The sequence below is a fragment of the Vanellus vanellus genome (genome assembly GCF_965231255.1).
Source record: "Vanellus vanellus genome assembly, chromosome: 13".
In the NCBI taxonomy this organism is placed as follows: domain Eukaryota; kingdom Metazoa; phylum Chordata; class Aves; order Charadriiformes; family Charadriidae; genus Vanellus; species Vanellus vanellus.
In genome coordinates this window covers 223532-239848 of record NC_138918.1, presented here as the reverse complement: position 1 = coordinate 239848, position 16317 = coordinate 223532, and the positions used below count along the sequence as shown (strand labels likewise).

The following is a 16317-nucleotide window of genomic DNA, read 5'->3' as shown; positions in this document are numbered from 1 at the left end:
TGGTTTGTGTCCTCCAAGGACGCCACCGTGAAGAGAAGCAGCGGGGCCTGTTAGTAGTATTGTTCACTTCAGTAACGCCATTTACAGCGAGCGGGTTAAGTACAGCAAGACTCGAGGAGAGGTGGATAATGAACAGCGGAGTACTACGACTGAATCAGGATAGAAGACGACTGTGTCAGACAGTACTGGAGGACACATACTTGTCTAGAAATCACTTTGTTTCCAAAATTTAACCCCACGATGCACAAATTTAATTGGTAAACGTGACTGATGTAAAAACCAGCACCTCCTTTAAAAAGATGTGTCAATATGGTAATAAAGTAGAACATTGTAAAGATTTTTTCCCCACACAAACTCTCACAAAGTAGGAAGAAGCCAATGTTAATAGATCTCTGTAAGACCGATTGTTCCTAGAAAACATGAAGAGTTTGAAACTTTTTCTTCGATGCCTCAGGTATTAGAACGCTCTTATAGGTGTAATGATTATTTATCCTAAATATAAAGCTGATTTGTTTGACCAGAAGGGAAAGACAGAACTAGTAGATTTGTTTTGCTGCATAAATTGTTTAATTTACATTATAAGAACCTGCTGGTTTTGTGGCATAAGAATTGATCATCAATTGTCATTACTAACTACTGATTTGTATAGGTCACTGACGTTTGCAACAAGATGTGACACACTATTTATGTATTATAAGACACTAGAAAGGTAGCAGACTGGCTTGTAATTTTAAACGTACTAATAGGCCGTATGCAAAATAAAGGAGGAGTTCCCATTACCTCTTCAGTTTGAAGACAGCAGGTAACCTCTACTTACGTGTAGTTTTCTCCTTATTCTTAACAAATCACTCCCACCTCGTGTGATGGATGTCGTTACCAACAGCGACTGTCGCACTTCCAGAGCTGGCATAGCATTGCAGACACGTCACTCTGCACGTTTTCATCAAACACAACTTTCTAAACTCGGCACTAAGTGCCATTATCTAAGCTAGGGGCAGGGCAGACAGAACGACGAACTCTCAGTCCTCACGACCCAACTTAGACATAGTTGCTCAGCCCTACTGCATCTTTTACAGATGAGTAGTTAAAGTGGGTGTATCTGGACGAATCCTCCACATCAAGGGAAACCAAGTTTCACTGATCGTCCCAATGACAAAAGCCTCTTTGAAACTCGGCAGCCAAGGTGCATCGTGCCACATCAATGCCATTCCACTGTTTCTATCTGGTGAACACAGTTAATCCTTACAGGCAGCCTCCCACAATGACATCTGAATATTGGTTTTAATGCAGGACCTTTATAAGCACCACAGTTCGGACAATCTTCATTTTAAAACATTCACTTGAAACTTGGACTATTTCCTCCTAAGGAAATCTTCAGACAATTACAAAACTCAGTGGGAGATCCCACTATTGGATAGCCCCGAGGAAACCGGACCTTGTTTAGCATGAACATTCGCAGATTATTCGTAACTGTGGATTATTCAGAACGTATGAGTATATTCATAGTTCGTTATTCATAACCCAAACCTCAAGCACTTTTTAAAAGACTTCCAGGTTATATTAAGCTTACAAGGTGTAACTGAATAGCACCGAGACATTTGGCTGAAGTCATGTGAGGTCAAGGTTAAACTGGTACCGCAAACTGTTGGTCATTCTTCACAAGTCATTGCTTGAAACTAACAAAATCACATTCCTCCCAGACAGGTGAAGCCCAAACATAACGCTGTCATTGTCTGAAGTGCACTAAGTGTCAATGAGCAAAAGAATTCACGGCCGTCAGCGATGTCATTAACCTCTATCCTTCATCACCAAGCATGGGAAAATGGGGGAGAGAGCGTGTTGACGGCTGGGGGCAGCAGAAGAGCTACCAACTGCACGCAAGCAGACTGCTGGTCAGTAACCTTTGGCCGAGACTTGTGACTCATCACCATAGTGTGTTCTGCAGTTTTATTAATTAAACACTATTGCTGCCTGTTTTCTGTATGACTGTGCTCCTTACTGTGTCTGTGTACGTACGTGTATGTTCCCATAGCAGCCCTAACTGGCACTAGCCAGCAAACAGGCGAAACCCAAAATCTGTAGATACCCTAGGTCCAGGGTTGAGACTGAACAAGATAGCCAATGTCTAGACTTGGATACCGAAGAGACTCAATGTCATGGGCAGAGACTGGAGAGACCAGAGAACGTGAACATACAGTTAAGTCACTGAAAGCATACACATGTATTCCACTAACAAACGTTAAGCAAGTAGGAACAGGATCAGGACACTTCTACAGTTTCTGTTTTAAGCAAGTGCATCTAAGGGCACTGTCCTCTTGTTTACGTTAACCTGTTCATTTATGGTCGTGTCTGTAGTATGTGGGCATACGTGTGTGTCTTTGAGACTGCCCCTGAGCCTTGCTCTGGGCGGGATGTGTGAATGGGGACGAGCAGCAGTCCTGCAGGGGAGGAATGCCCTGCACCAGTCTGTCTATGAGATGCGGCAATCCTTGACAAAATGATCCATTATGGTTCATCTAATTTCATGTGCTACAGTACACGACAGCTGCACCATAAGGAAGCCCAAGGACAGTAACTTAACCATTAGTTTTTTTTTTTTTTTTTAATTGTGCTATCCCACTGGCTGCTTTTCTACTGAAAGCCAGAGTATCTGTCAGATCCACAGAGAGAACAGCGAACAGCCATCACCTGTGGCTACCTGAAATTCCTCTGACACTTCTCAGTCCTGCAGCGTAGACATGGCACCTAAGTGCCTGTATCTACAGCTTTTGTGGAACATCTTCTGTGTAGTTCAAGACAACAAAAAGTCCTCAAGTACCAGGCAGGTAACAGTTTCCAAAGTAGACAGCAATGACACCACTAAGAGGTCATCCAAAGAAGTTCAGTAAAGACCAGAGGTAACAGAGCAGAATCAAACTTCAAATATATTTTAACTCAAGCAGACAAGCTCTTCCCAATCCCTCAGTTAGGAGTAGTCCTGTGTACTGGAACACGTCTGCCCTCTGACTGGAATGACTTGGTGAGAAGCACAGCAGGTTCTCACATCTCAGCATAGGCACTTTCATGTAGGCTGCACCTTTGCCTGCTGGGGCACGTCCGTCTTCGGCTGTGGGCTCTAATAACTCCTACCCTTCACGTGAAGGCAACAATGAATGTAGAAATTTCACTGGAAAGAAATAAGTGATTGCAAGCCCCATCTGCAATGTCACATTCAATGCACAGGTTAGAAGTATCAGCATTGTTCACGGTGTTACAGAAGACAGATTGAGTGGGGAGACACGACGTGTGGGAGTGTTGTTGGCTGACAGCGATGCAGGGAGGAAAAAGGGAGCAGCGATATCTGTGGATGAGGTTTCTCCTTGGTTGCGAAGCTGTAAGATCTGCCGCAGCAGGGCCTTTCCTTCTTCTCTAGTCTGAAAACAATTTGTAAAAAACAAAACAATATGCTTATGGGTGGATGGTTTCTGGGTCAAATTCAGTATGTAAGCAGTACAAAAGTTAAAGTAGTTTGTCATTCTGAAAGGCTGCAAGCTATAAAAGCCATCCTCATTTATTTTTTCTTCTGCTGCTTAAAAATGTTAAAGCAGTGTCACTATTTTTTTTTCTTTTTTAAGTTTTTCCTCCTTTACTCATCTGATTGGCATATTACTTGGGTATTTCAGACAGTGTTACCATCAACCACTGAAGCTGTCTAAATATTCCAGCAAAGAGTAGACTGGAGAAGCTTCAAATAAGCTGAATTCAGGTTCTCCAGAGTTCCAGGCAGATTTGTTACGGACAGACCAAACACCCTGCACTCATGGCTAGTGCCTACCTCCAGGCTGAACTTAAAAATCCAAAATGGCCCCTTACAGGTACAGAGTCAGTCACATACAAAACCCAAGTACTATTATATCCTCTGCACTGTCTACACGCAGAAGACGAGAAAAAAAGAAGTTATGTGAGTACCATCACTACACAGTTTGCGAATCTGTGACCATTTAACCACCTCCTCACCAACAAGATTTTCAGCAGTCTTAAGGCTGCCAAGTGGAGCCTCAAGTTCTTTTATTTAGAGAACAAAAATAAGACATGGTTCAATTTTACCATCTACACCATATTCCATGATTTTAGTCAATCATAAGCAGCATTAGTGATCAGGTCTACAACACCACCACTCAGGATGTGACCTGCATGGCAGACAGCCCTAATTCCTTCAATAAAGGATTTCTCCTACTCTGAGGGCAGCTGAGATCAAGGTCAGAGGTCCCCTAAGAAACACCGAAGGCTGCGTAACTACTCACATCGTTGAACGCACAGCATTTCTGAGCACATGCTGAGGCTTCATCCCAGAGCTTACACTTGAAGTAGTATTGGGCCAGGTAACGGAAGGCAGTGCTGACTTCCACGTGCTCCACCAGCTCCTAGAGTGAGGGGGTAAAACCCACCATCTTTGAGCGCCATCCAAGGTAGTTTTACACCATGTTTACTTCCCCTTTTATTCCCAAGATATCATCTTACCCCACAGGAATAGATATCCTGGATGTATTTGATATAGCACTGAGCTGCCTGTTCAGATTCATTCAGCTGTTCATGCAGCCTAGAAAAGGAGAAAAATGGGCCACTGGAACAAGACCACACTGTCGGAGACCTTCTTGGTCTATGAGAAAGTACCTACTCAACCTGACCTGGACTGAAGCCAGGCCTTTTCCTTCAGAATTTGCAAGACGTGCACCGTGTACTGCCCCCCATGAAAAGAGATGATCCAGCTTGCAAACATTTACATTACCAGGAAGGAAGCCAGTCAGATACTAACTGCTAGAAGCAGTGACAACCAAAGCAGGGACTGTTCCTTATTCTGTTACACTTTAAAGCTTTTAACAGACCTTTGCCATCCTATTTACTGGCTGTTTCCTCCAGTGCTCTTTTCCCCCCCCCGCTACATCCCAAAAGTCTTTGGTATAACAGCTTCACCTTTCACTTACCCTTCTCCTTCCCCTTCACTTTTTCCATTTTATATTACTTTATCCCCACCAAAAATTAGTGCTGATGTCAGAGAGTTCACATTTATTTCACATTAGACCCTTTCCCAATGTCACGACCATATACTGGGGAAATTAAATTAAAATAATAAAAAAAAATTAATCAATCTAAAGTTTTGTACATCATCTACCATCATGGATTGCTTTAAGTTTCAATACAACAAATACAATTGCTAGTGCTGCCTGCTCAATACACCTCAGGATTCGGAGGTCCCTTGCAACCCACATTATGCTACAGTTCCCTCTAGTTATCCTGAGGGAAACTTAAAGCTGGACACCAGAGTTTGCAGTCACCACAGACCTAAAGATATCAGTTATTACACAGCTCCAAAAGTAATACTACCTAACAGCAGTGCCACGTGTTTTACATTTAGTATTTTCTCATTAGGTATCGAAGTGCTAGTTGCATTTAACACAACATTGACAGTTAAGTGATAATACATACTCACTTCGCTAGTTTCACCAGTGCCATTTTCTCCACATCTCCCACAGCATAAGCTCTCCAATAGCACTGTCAAGGAAGGAAAGTCAGTCAGGCACATCCCAAAAGTGACTCCAGCTCGTGACTCATGCAAACAAGTTAGAAACAGAAAACAACACGGCTTTCCAGCAAAGGGGCATGTAACATCTGTAGACGACTTGTTATTTATCAGCTGCTCTAGTTACACTGCAGAACTTCCCCAGTTGTAAATGCCGCAGAAACGGTTTCAATAAGCTCTGAACAACACTCCGTACGCATCTGCGGTAACACTGGGTACACAATTTTGCTGCTACTCCACCTAGTGTCCTGGGAGACATCTAATGTCTTACTCCATGCATCAGTTCTCACTTACCTTTTTAGCTTCCACCAACTGATTGAGTTTCTCATAGCATTCTCCTAGAGCAACCAGCATACGAGAATCATTTGGTCTGTAAAAGAGCAATTCCTAGATGTAGTTTAATGGACAGCAAGCTGATCTCAGGGTGAGGTGGGTGAAAAAAAGAAATCTACATCTGGCAGCGTCAGTCATCTTCTCTTACACGAACCATCACTCATACTCCTGACCAGAGCTCCTCAGCATTTAACTGACAAAGCCTTTGTTAATAGTTAACTAACACAACTAAAAGGATTTGGAATAGTCAGACTACACAAATCACATAGCATTGATGTTCTTCTCCCTTTCCCAACTTAGTTCCCGTGTGTAAATTCCTTAGCTAGTAGCAACCACATTAGAACGAACACCAATAAACATGACTCCATTCTCAACTCTACCTGAGCTGGTGGGCCCGCCGGTAGTAATAGAGACAGTAAAATGGCATTTTGAGGATTTCATAAGTTTGCCCCAAGCCGTACCATGCTCTGTAGTCCCTTTTGTTCACCTCTATTGCATGTCTGTCAAAGAAAAGGAGATGAACTTGTCAGAAAGCAGTCAGGGTCAAAACCAAGACAGAGTTCAGCGAAAGACTTAAAAAAAAACCCAAAAACCAAAAAACAAAACAAAACAAAAAACAAAAACAAAAAAACAAACCCCAGAAGATACTACTTCAATCCTTATGCATGCAGACTCAAACACCATTTTGTGCAGTACATGAGTGATACCTATAAGCCTGGATTGCTGCAGATGTATTCTTCATTTCCATATACTCATGTCCCATGAGTGTCCAGGCTCCCAGATAACGAGGATTCAGTTTCAAGGCCCTCTGGAAATAGAGTGCTGCTTTTTCATGCTGGGAACGCAAGCTATAATAATTCCCTAAAGCAGAAGTCACAATATTTACACAAATAAAAAAAAAACCCACACAAGCAAACAAAAAACCCAGCAAAGTAGAAAACAGATAAAGACATATTATCTACTACCTCCTAACTTAAATTACAGGGAGTCCTATTAACAGCAGATCTGATTCAAACCTCAAGAGACCTAATAGCAGTCTGTTCTCCAATGTTATGGTCAATCCTTTTCCAGTTGTACCAATCAATTAAGATCCCATCCCCTTGGCCTTAAAACTTACGTCATGATCTAACAAATTAATTTACTGGTCCTGACACACAATTATTTCCATTGGAGTTTCAAGACTATAAAGGGATTCTCAGCTACATGGGTCTATCATAATGATTTCTTCAACTGCTTTCTGCACTGATAGTATTACAGCAGCTTTTTCAGAGAGAAATCAGGCAAAAGGGTACTCTGACATTTGCTCTGCTTTTTTAGGCTGCCTGAATCCACGTTCACCAAGTAGTTTTGATAGCCTTGCTGGCTGATCATTTTCACAACTGTTTCTAAGATTTCCTCACACAGCCTGCAGACAGCATAATAAGAACACGTAAAAGAGACGGCTCTCACCAATTACACAGCAGGTCTCAACACGATACTTGTCTATCTCGCAGAGATTGTGAGCCAGGTAGCTCAACTCAGGCTTCATGCTCTAGTGAAACAAAGAAATGAAAGTGATGAAAAAAGGAGCATGTTACAGTTTCAAAGAAAACCAAGGCAGTTAGCAATGCATACATTGCATCTGTTTCATGGAGTTGTGATGCAGAGAGCAGCAGGTGAAAGCCTATATTGAGACAGGCTAAACAGCACCAGCTGTTTTGCCAGTGTTTAACGTACCTCTGATAAATACTGTTATTATGGACAGGCAACAGAAAGAGTGCTTACCCTTACATATAGCAAGTTGGAGAAAGTGTCCATGTTTTCTATCCTGTAAGGATCTTGTTTCCTTAGCTCGTTAAAAATGGATAAAGCTTTGTCAATATCTGAAGAAAGAGCAGCAGATGGGAGAACAAGAACTATAAATGCCAAGTTTGCATTAAGAGGCTCATTCCTACTAGTTAGCAAGTGTCACTGACCTCGGATATTGTGGTAGGCAACTGCAATCTGAGAGATGATGTAAGTGCTTTTGGAAAATCCTGCATCAATGAGACTCTGATACTTCTGCAGAGCCTCCTCTATCAGCTGCAGCTCTGTATAAATGTGTGCAAGAAAGAACTCTTTCATCCATGTATCTGGCAAGGACAGGAACTTCAACTAGCAAGAACCAAAGAAGAGGAGGAAGAGATGACAATTAGTAGTATTCTAAGAGCCACCTGTGGCAAAGAATCCATTATCTTCCCCCCCATGATTTAGTAGACGGTCTCAAGGTAGGAGGCTTTCCTGCAATTGCTTTCTTAAACCATAACACCAGCTACGGAAGAGCAGTATTAGGGCCAAGAATTAATATCAGGCTCTTCCGCAGAAGAGACTAAATAATGCCTGTAAGTTGAGAATATTGAAACAGTAAAGGAGCGTTAAGACATCCAGTCTAAAAAGCAGTTCAAGAAGGACCACATAATTCTATTTAGTCACTCCCAGTCTATTCCCACGACTGCTGGAATTGCAGAAGAATTGAAGCCATTTCATTTGGTCAATCAGTGAAGACATTATTGTCTTCAAATCTGACAGCACCTGGCTTCTGCTTCAGCCACTGGCCGCCTTTCTCCATTAAATTCAGAAGTCCTTTGAAAAACTGTACTTTCTTCCTATGTTTGAACATCAATATCATATTGCTATTTTTGATGAGGTAAGTGAACAGACTCCAAATAATCTCATAAAAAATGCATTTCCCTTTCTCTACGAATCAGTAAGGCTCTCTTCCGTGCCAGTTCTACTTTTTAAATATTCCACCAGCCAGAATTGACTGAAGAATTCCAGAAGTGGTCTCAAAATCCCATGCGTAAAGAAAAACAATCTATTTTGTTTCTATATTTAAGTTCAGTTCTTTGATACAGTTCACCTCATATGTACAGCTTTGTATTTGACAGAGGGAACACCTACATTAGGCGTTTTATTTTTAAAAGCAGTGATTCCATATATCGTTTCAGGCCACCAAAAGTGCTCAGTAACTGTGGAACTAGAACCAGATTAAGATAAAAAAAAAACAAAACAAAGAGTATCTTAGGAAGATCTCCTTCATGAGACAAGGCAATAACCCTGCTGACAACTACTTCACAATATGTGAATTAGCTGTTTCTTAAACCACCTTGTGGGTGAATGATAAAAAATTATCCCTGCCTGTATAAAGATTCTCAAGCTACAGCATGGCAAGCAATTGAAAAAAAGGCTTTAACAACATAGTTTACAATCTTGGATTGCCTTGCCTGACAGAGTCTCACAGAATAAAGCCGTGGGCGACATCAGTCTTGTGGCAACTGAAGCATTGGTTACTGAATCAGGCTAAACTCTGGAATTTGTTACCACATTTTGATATCTCCCACATTTTACCATCTCTTTATCCGTAATCAAGTTGCAAAGTTCCAGCCAGGCTCCCCAGTGCAAAGGTAAGACATGGGCAGCTTCAACAAACACATCTATTGCTTCTTTCACCAGGTCCAGCTTCCGCAGCACGACACCATACCTGTAAAGAAAAGTTATCAAGTTAATCAAAATCATAAAGCACTGCGTAGCCACACGAATACACATGAATACATTAGAAAGACACGCAGGCACTTACAGATAAAGGCCAAATCCATCCAGTTCCCGCGCCTTGTGTTTCTTGCTGAGCTCAACTCTCAATTCTCGTAGAGCTTCATTTTTCACCTGTCCTTTTTCCAGAGGTCCTGCATGAAAAGAAAGTCAAACAGCTAGCTTTCAATCAAGAGTTTTATCACAGCAATTACAAAGTCTAGGGTGTATTCAGAATCATCACTGACATGACCCGAAGGCTTCCCAGCCTGTGATTATTTTCCTCTTTTTAAAAGAAAATTACTTATTCTGATCACTTGCTTTAACAGAAGAACCAATAGATGAAAATCTGTAACCAATGAATTAAATCTTAAGCCGATGAATTGAGAGAGTACAAAAGAAATCATGTTACAACATTGCTATTATCCAAAAATGGGGAAAGCCATAAATACAAGATGATTTACATGAAGTAGCATTACTGGGAGCTTCATTATAATGTCTTATGTTTCTTGACACCAGAGACTTACCCAAACTATCCACTGTCTCATCATCCTTCTTCTTTTCCCCTGACTGAAAAACAGAGGAAAACAAAGATTACGTTACAACAACATATTCCTTATGTTGTTGGAATATACAACTCAGCAGCACACAAACTGAGTTTTCACAAACGTCACAGTTCTTAAGAAAAATACCCCTATCTCCCTTCCCCCCAGAACATATAATTCAGACTTCTAGGTTGTCATTTGGAATAGAAAAGGCAAAAAATAATGTATGCCAGGGAGGGGTAGGAAGCAGAGAATTTCAGTGCAAAAAGGCGACTTCTCCTTCTACCTTACCAGGTATCTGGAGTACATATACAGGAAGTAAGCTTTCTGACTCTTGCAGCCCCGTAGAAAATAGGCAGCCCTGTCATATTCCTTTAGATCAAAGTAAGACTTGGCTAACGTATAGGCATCCAGATCACGAGCATCCTCCTGCAGGGACACAGAAGAGTTTCAACACCTCAGAGGCTCCAACATGCTTTAAGAAAATCACCTAGTTACAAAAATATCAATGAAGTTGTTCTGAAAGCTAAAAACGTAGTTTATTCATCCTCAAAGATGGTTTGAGTACGATCAGAAAAGTCTTTCCATTCCCTAACGTGATCAGACTCCAAGTTCTCAAATAATGAGTACATATCAGTTGGAAACATTTAAAATAAACAGTGAGATTCCAGAAAACTAATTGTGGCAAGCTGCCAGAAGGCACGAATTAGCTGTTCAATGAGTACAAATGACCACAAATAAGAAACCTACTCAGGAATTCCATAAAGGATCATAGAATGGTTTGGGTTGGAAGGGACCTTAAAGATCATCTAGTCCACCCCCTGTCCTGGGCAGGGACACCTCCCACCAACCCAGGTTGCTCCAAGCCCCGTCCAACCTGAACACCTCCAGGGATGGGGCAGCCACAGCTGCTCTGGGCAACCTGCACCAGGGGCTCACCACCCTCACAGGAACAAAATTCTTCCTAATATCTCATCTAAATCTCCCCTCTTTCAGTTTGAAGCCGTTACCCCTCATCCTATCACTACATGCCCTTGTAAAAAGTCCCTCCCCAGCTTTCCTGTAGCCCCTTTAGGGATTGGAAAGCTGCTGTAAGGTCTCCCTGGAGCCTTCTCTCCTCCAGGCTGAAAAACCCCAACTGTCTCATCCTGTCCTCACAGCAGAGGGGCTCCAGCCCTCGGATCGTCTTCGTGGCCTCATCTGGACCTGGTCCAACAGGTCCATATCCTTCTTGTGCTAAGGACTCCTAAGATGGACACAGTACACCAGGTAGGAGTGCAAATCAAACAATATTAACCCTCTAATTTAAATACAAACATTTCCTTGGTAACTATGCCTTGAAACGCATTTACGACATGTTACACTGCTTTCATTTAACAAAACAGGCGTATACTTAAAAGTCCTACTGTACACCTACAGAAGTGGGAATAGAAACCCAACTTGTTTCTCTTGTATCCTAAGGAGCACAAGTGTAATGGCACACCATAAACTGTATTACAATAAAATTGGACCTTAGTAACGATGAATAAAAATTAAGGAGCAAGATTTCAAATTTTGCTTACAGAGTACTTCATTTAGGGCACAACAATGCGTAAGATGGAATGATTTCCTCTGGGAAAGCTCTGTCCGCCCCATTAGACACAGAGCGGACGAGACCTCCACAGCACTACAGAACGCGCGGCACTCACGGCAGCCTCTTGCGACTGTTCCTAAACCGATCGCTATCGCAATTTTCGCTCAGTAGCTGCGGACCGGACCACAAACAGCCCCGCCGCAAGACGACGTGCCGCGCTCCCCCTCCGAGCTCACCGCCCCCCGCACCGCGGGCGCAGCGCGGCCCCGGCCCGCCCCACCCCGCGCCCGGCCGGGCCGCCACCGCCGGGCCGTACCTCGGTGAGCGCCGGGGGCGGCGGTAGCTCGCTCAGCGGCAGCGGGTCCAAGGCAAAGGCCAGCTCGGAGGCCCTGCGGGGAGAGAGGCCCGTTAGCAGCAGTCGCCCCCGCCCGCGCCGGCGCCGCCCCCCCGCTGCCACCGCCCCCCGCTGCCACCGCCCCCCGCCGCCGCCGCCCGCAGCGCTCACCACTTCCCGCTGTGCTGGAGCCCGCGCTCGCGGCTCCGCTCCGCCACGCTCAGCAGCTGCTTCTTGATCTCCCGGAGGTCCGAGAAGTCGCCGCTCCCCGGCCCCGCCGCCGCCATCCCGCCGCCGCGCCGCCCGGCCAATCGCAGCCCCGCACACTGAGCACCCCCTTCGCTAGACGCGGCCTTCTCCTTGGGCGAGCTCGAGCAGCCGCGCTCCCAATCAAAGGAGGCGCGCTGAAGCCTTGGCGCCTGATTGGCCAGCTGTGCGGCGCCGCGCGCAGGGGCGCCGGGACCCGCGGGGTGGGCCCGGCCCGGCCAGGCCGGGGAGCGCCAGGCCCCGAGGCGCGGCTGTGGCTCGGTGCTGCCGGGGCCGCCCTGTCCCGCGGCCTTGCCCGGGGCTGCGGCCCGAGAAGTGAGGAGCGGGCCCAGGGCGCTGCCCGCGGAGCGGCCGCTGCTGGCGCTGCCCGCCCCCCCCCCCCCCCCCCCCCGCGCTCGGCCTGAGCGCCAGGGCCGCGGTGCGCAGCGTCTCCTTCGGGAGCGGGCGGGGGACCTGCAGCAGAACGAGATGCTCTGGGGAAGACTAAATATGAGGGTTCTTAGTGCCGCTCTGCTTTCTGGAGGTGTGGGGCTGTCCATCTCGGTGCCGTCCTTCTCTCCCCTTTTTCTGAGTTTTGCCATTTTTTATTCTTGAGTAGTTTGCACCTGCTTTTTGCACGTTTCTGAACGTTGTTAACTGTTTGGGCTTTGCGCCTTTCCACTAAGGTAGATAATTCTCTTTTTTTAACAGATGTCTACACTGAGGCGCAGAAGCTAATGGTTTTTGAGGCTACAGAGTGAGGAGAAGCGAGGACTAGAGAAATGTAGAAGAAAGGCCTTTCAGAGAAGTCTGAGAAAGGGTTGGTACCATAAGACTTTTTGGAGGGCCTTCCCCTGTTTAGCAGCAACTGAAAATCTTCCTCACTGCTAACTTAATTTATTTTGAATTTTCTCTCTTTTTTATGTAAGTGGAATTTATCTGGTTTGAGTCTGAGGCAGTGCCTGCTGTTGGGTGAAAGCTGGGGACACGAGTCCAGTAACGCTGCAGCAACATAATCATTTTGACATCAAGAAACGCCAGGATTTTTGTTTCTAGTTGATTAGTTCCTAGCCGATAGCAGAAGCACTTGTTGAGTAGTGTCTGTGTGCTGCCTTGACCTCAGGTTCTAGTTTTCAAGGCCACCTGGTTATTTCTTAATGGGGTGTTTCCATTTGTTTGTATTGATAACACCTCCTAACTATCACTAGTAAATTTTCACTCACGTACTGCTACTTCCTGTGCTAAAAATCATAATTTAAAAACATTAAGTAGAATCAGTCCTAATACTGGTTTCTCAAGCCTGTACTTTTAACCCAGTATTTCCATCTTTGTTTCAGCCTCTGTTTATTTTCCTGTTGCATTTTTCCTGTGATGCTCTGGCAACTTCACTGGAATTACACAATAATGTAATTTAACTCTGCATGTTTTTATGGTGTTTGGTTCTAACAGTACAGAAATTAAAGCGTTTGTTTTGGGATCCACAAAAAAAGAAAAGTTGCTTCACAACTTTTTAAGCATTTCCAGAAAGGTAATAATAAACCTTTGTGATATTCCAGTATCAGAATGTCAGCTTTCACTCTCTCTCTTTCAAAAGAGAAATTAAGAAAGAATATTGTGAAAATTCATTTTGCATGTCACACTTTTGTTTATCTTTTTCTGATGATAAGGGCAGTATGTTCTCTGTATCATTAGTGTCCTTCGTAATCACCTCTTTTATTACAGAAGTGACTTGAATCAGAGGACCTAGTGTTTGAATTGGCCACAAGTTCACTGGTAATGAAAGGGGTGTAATCGATTAGCATGATGTCACCATGCTTGATTCGTTATTATCATAATGAATTTTTTTTTGTTTTTTGTGAGCCACTGAATGTCACTATTCCCGAATCCGGTTTAGATTCTGAGGCTGCCACCGGCCTCAGTTTGTTGGTGATTACCATGACAATTTCTAGGTTGTGACTCTTGATCTGGAACCATTTAACCTGGAGCAGCCTGCTGAAGTCAGGGTTGTCAAGACGAGCAAGGCGTGTGGGGTGATGTGATGGGACCACCGAGCAAAGGCCTTGGGATGACAGGACAGGAAGGGATCGCAACAAAATGGGGCTTAAGTGAGGTCACATCCAGCACCTGCATGTCAGCAAGGAAGTGTCTAAAAGGCAACGTTACGGGGAAATAAACCTGTTCCAGGAACTCAGCCTGCTGGGGTGCTTCTCTAAAGTGCCGGTACACCAGTGTACAGGTTGTTCTACAAAGGCTGACAGAAAGAGGAATGGCCCAGTTTATTAAGTGGGAAATGATAGGTTGCTCATGGTCTTTCTTGGTCTTTCAAATAGAGCGAATTAGTCCATTGTTTGAAGTCTGATTTTAATATTACATGTTTTCTTAATTTTAACCAAATATGTTGCCAGTTTGGTTGTAATAAAAAAAAATACTTCTCTCACTCTGCCAGCCTGTATATCCAAGATGTAAATAAAAACTTCTTTGTTATTCATGTTATTACAAAGATGGGTCTAGTCAACACAAAATACCTGACTCATTTCTCATTCCCTCTCTCCTTGCCCTGCCCCAAAACACAGATTAAAAGACACTCAGAATTTATTTTTTTTCTGAAGATAAATTTTTGTTGTCCTTACAGTCCCTTTTGTGTTTTCCATATCTGGGGATCAGCTGCTAGAGTGGGCTGTTCCGTACCCCTAAATTTTGTATTTGATATTTGTGTGATAATGACATTGTTTTTTTAATTTTGTGTGTGTGTCTGAGGTCTGTGAAGTAATTTTATCAGTCTGTTTATCTTCAGTTTTGGGCCCACTGAGTATTGCATGCTGTTTTCCTGGGTGGAAGCTGTGACAATGTGCGTGAGGTGCTCTATGAGATTTCAGTAACAAATATGGAACCTTCTGCAAAAATGCACAAAGTGCTACTTATTTGGATGCTTGCTGAAATCTAGCCAAAATGCCCTTGATGTCAGGTTCCTGCGTGTGCCACTCAGGGAGCTGTGCTCTAGCTGTTCACAGGATAGCTCTTCTAGAAGAGCAGCAGCTCCGACAGGTGTGACGTACTGAGCTGTTTAGTGAGAAAACGCGTTTGTTTGGTACCCAGCCGGATGGGTTTGGGTGTGCGAATAGCTGCCGCTGCAGGAGTTCACCAGCTGCTGAAGTTGTTATTTGTGGTCCCAACTATTCGGCAGAAGGTGGCGCTTTGGGCTCTTTCTTGACGGAGCAAGAAAAGGATGAAAGGGCACTTAATGATGGCTAAGAGTTCAATAATTCAATTGCTCGAGACTTGCTTCATGATGAGAACTCATAATTCTTCCTGTCATTCCATTGTGTAATAGATGTGTCTTTTAAGTGACACCAAGGGCTGGCTTTTAGAGCAGGGCACTAATTAAATCCTCTGTGCATGAAAACTAATAATATCCCAGGGAGATACAGATTAATTTAGCCGTACTAGCTGGGTGCTGTTGGAAGGGCAGCAGCCTGTTCGCCCTGTCGTTGCACAGCTACCTGAGGAGACTATCTCACAGAAATGTATTCACAGAACCAATGAAGGTCAGTGGCGGCGGAGGGGGGATTATGTCCGTCACACAAGTGGGTTGTGTAGAATAGTTACTTTAAAAGCATGGTTTTTTCGCCCAAAGTTAAAATCTCCAAATGTGCAGCTGATGCTCAACGAAATCCAGTGTAAGTGGCCCTCACCACGTCACGTGTCCTGCCAATACGGGGGATTTCATCTGTTGACAGTTGGAGAAAAGCCAGACTTCTGCATTATCTGAATTTGACTTCTTTATTATGATGCTATCAAACTGCTTTTTAACTTGTTTAAATATCAGCTATGATTACAGGTTCTTGTATAATTTTACACTGAGAAATCTGACGTTCTAAGAACTTCTTTTCTACAATTGGTTGTATTCTCTGTTTAGCACAGTTAATGCTTTTGCTTGTTGCACATTCTGCCAGGATGTCATTAAGGTTAGAGCTTGGAAACCACGTGACCTTCAGATGTGAGGGAAACCATTTATACTTGATTTACATCGAGACTGAAGAATAAATTGTCACAAGCTGTGGATAGTTTCAAAAGACGTGAGATTGTCTGTCGGAAGTGAAAAAGGTTACCCAGAAATTTGTATCAGCCCTGTGACACATTAATTGAGTTCCCAAGTGTAGAATTACTTTATTTGTTTAGG

At 43.8% G+C, this 16317-nt stretch overlaps 1 protein-coding gene across 1 annotated transcript; it reads right to left on the bottom strand.

The window, feature by feature from the left end:
• Positions 1-2906: 2906 nt before the first annotated feature.
• CDC23 (cell division cycle 23) lies at positions 2907-12178 on the bottom strand (the record flags this gene model as incomplete). The annotated part of the gene is made up of 16 exons (XM_082489820.1): positions 2907-3413; positions 4284-4403; positions 4501-4579; positions 5471-5532; positions 5855-5930; positions 6274-6393; positions 6601-6754; positions 7343-7424; positions 7658-7755; positions 7849-8026; positions 9260-9392; positions 9489-9594; positions 9967-10009; positions 10276-10413; positions 11874-11946; positions 12063-12178. 16 exons carry the CDS (start codon positions 12176-12178, stop codon positions 3243-3245), a joined length of 1749 nt encoding a protein of 582 aa, XP_082345946.1. The 3' UTR covers positions 2907-3242.
• Between the last annotated feature and the right edge of the window lie 4139 nt (positions 12179-16317).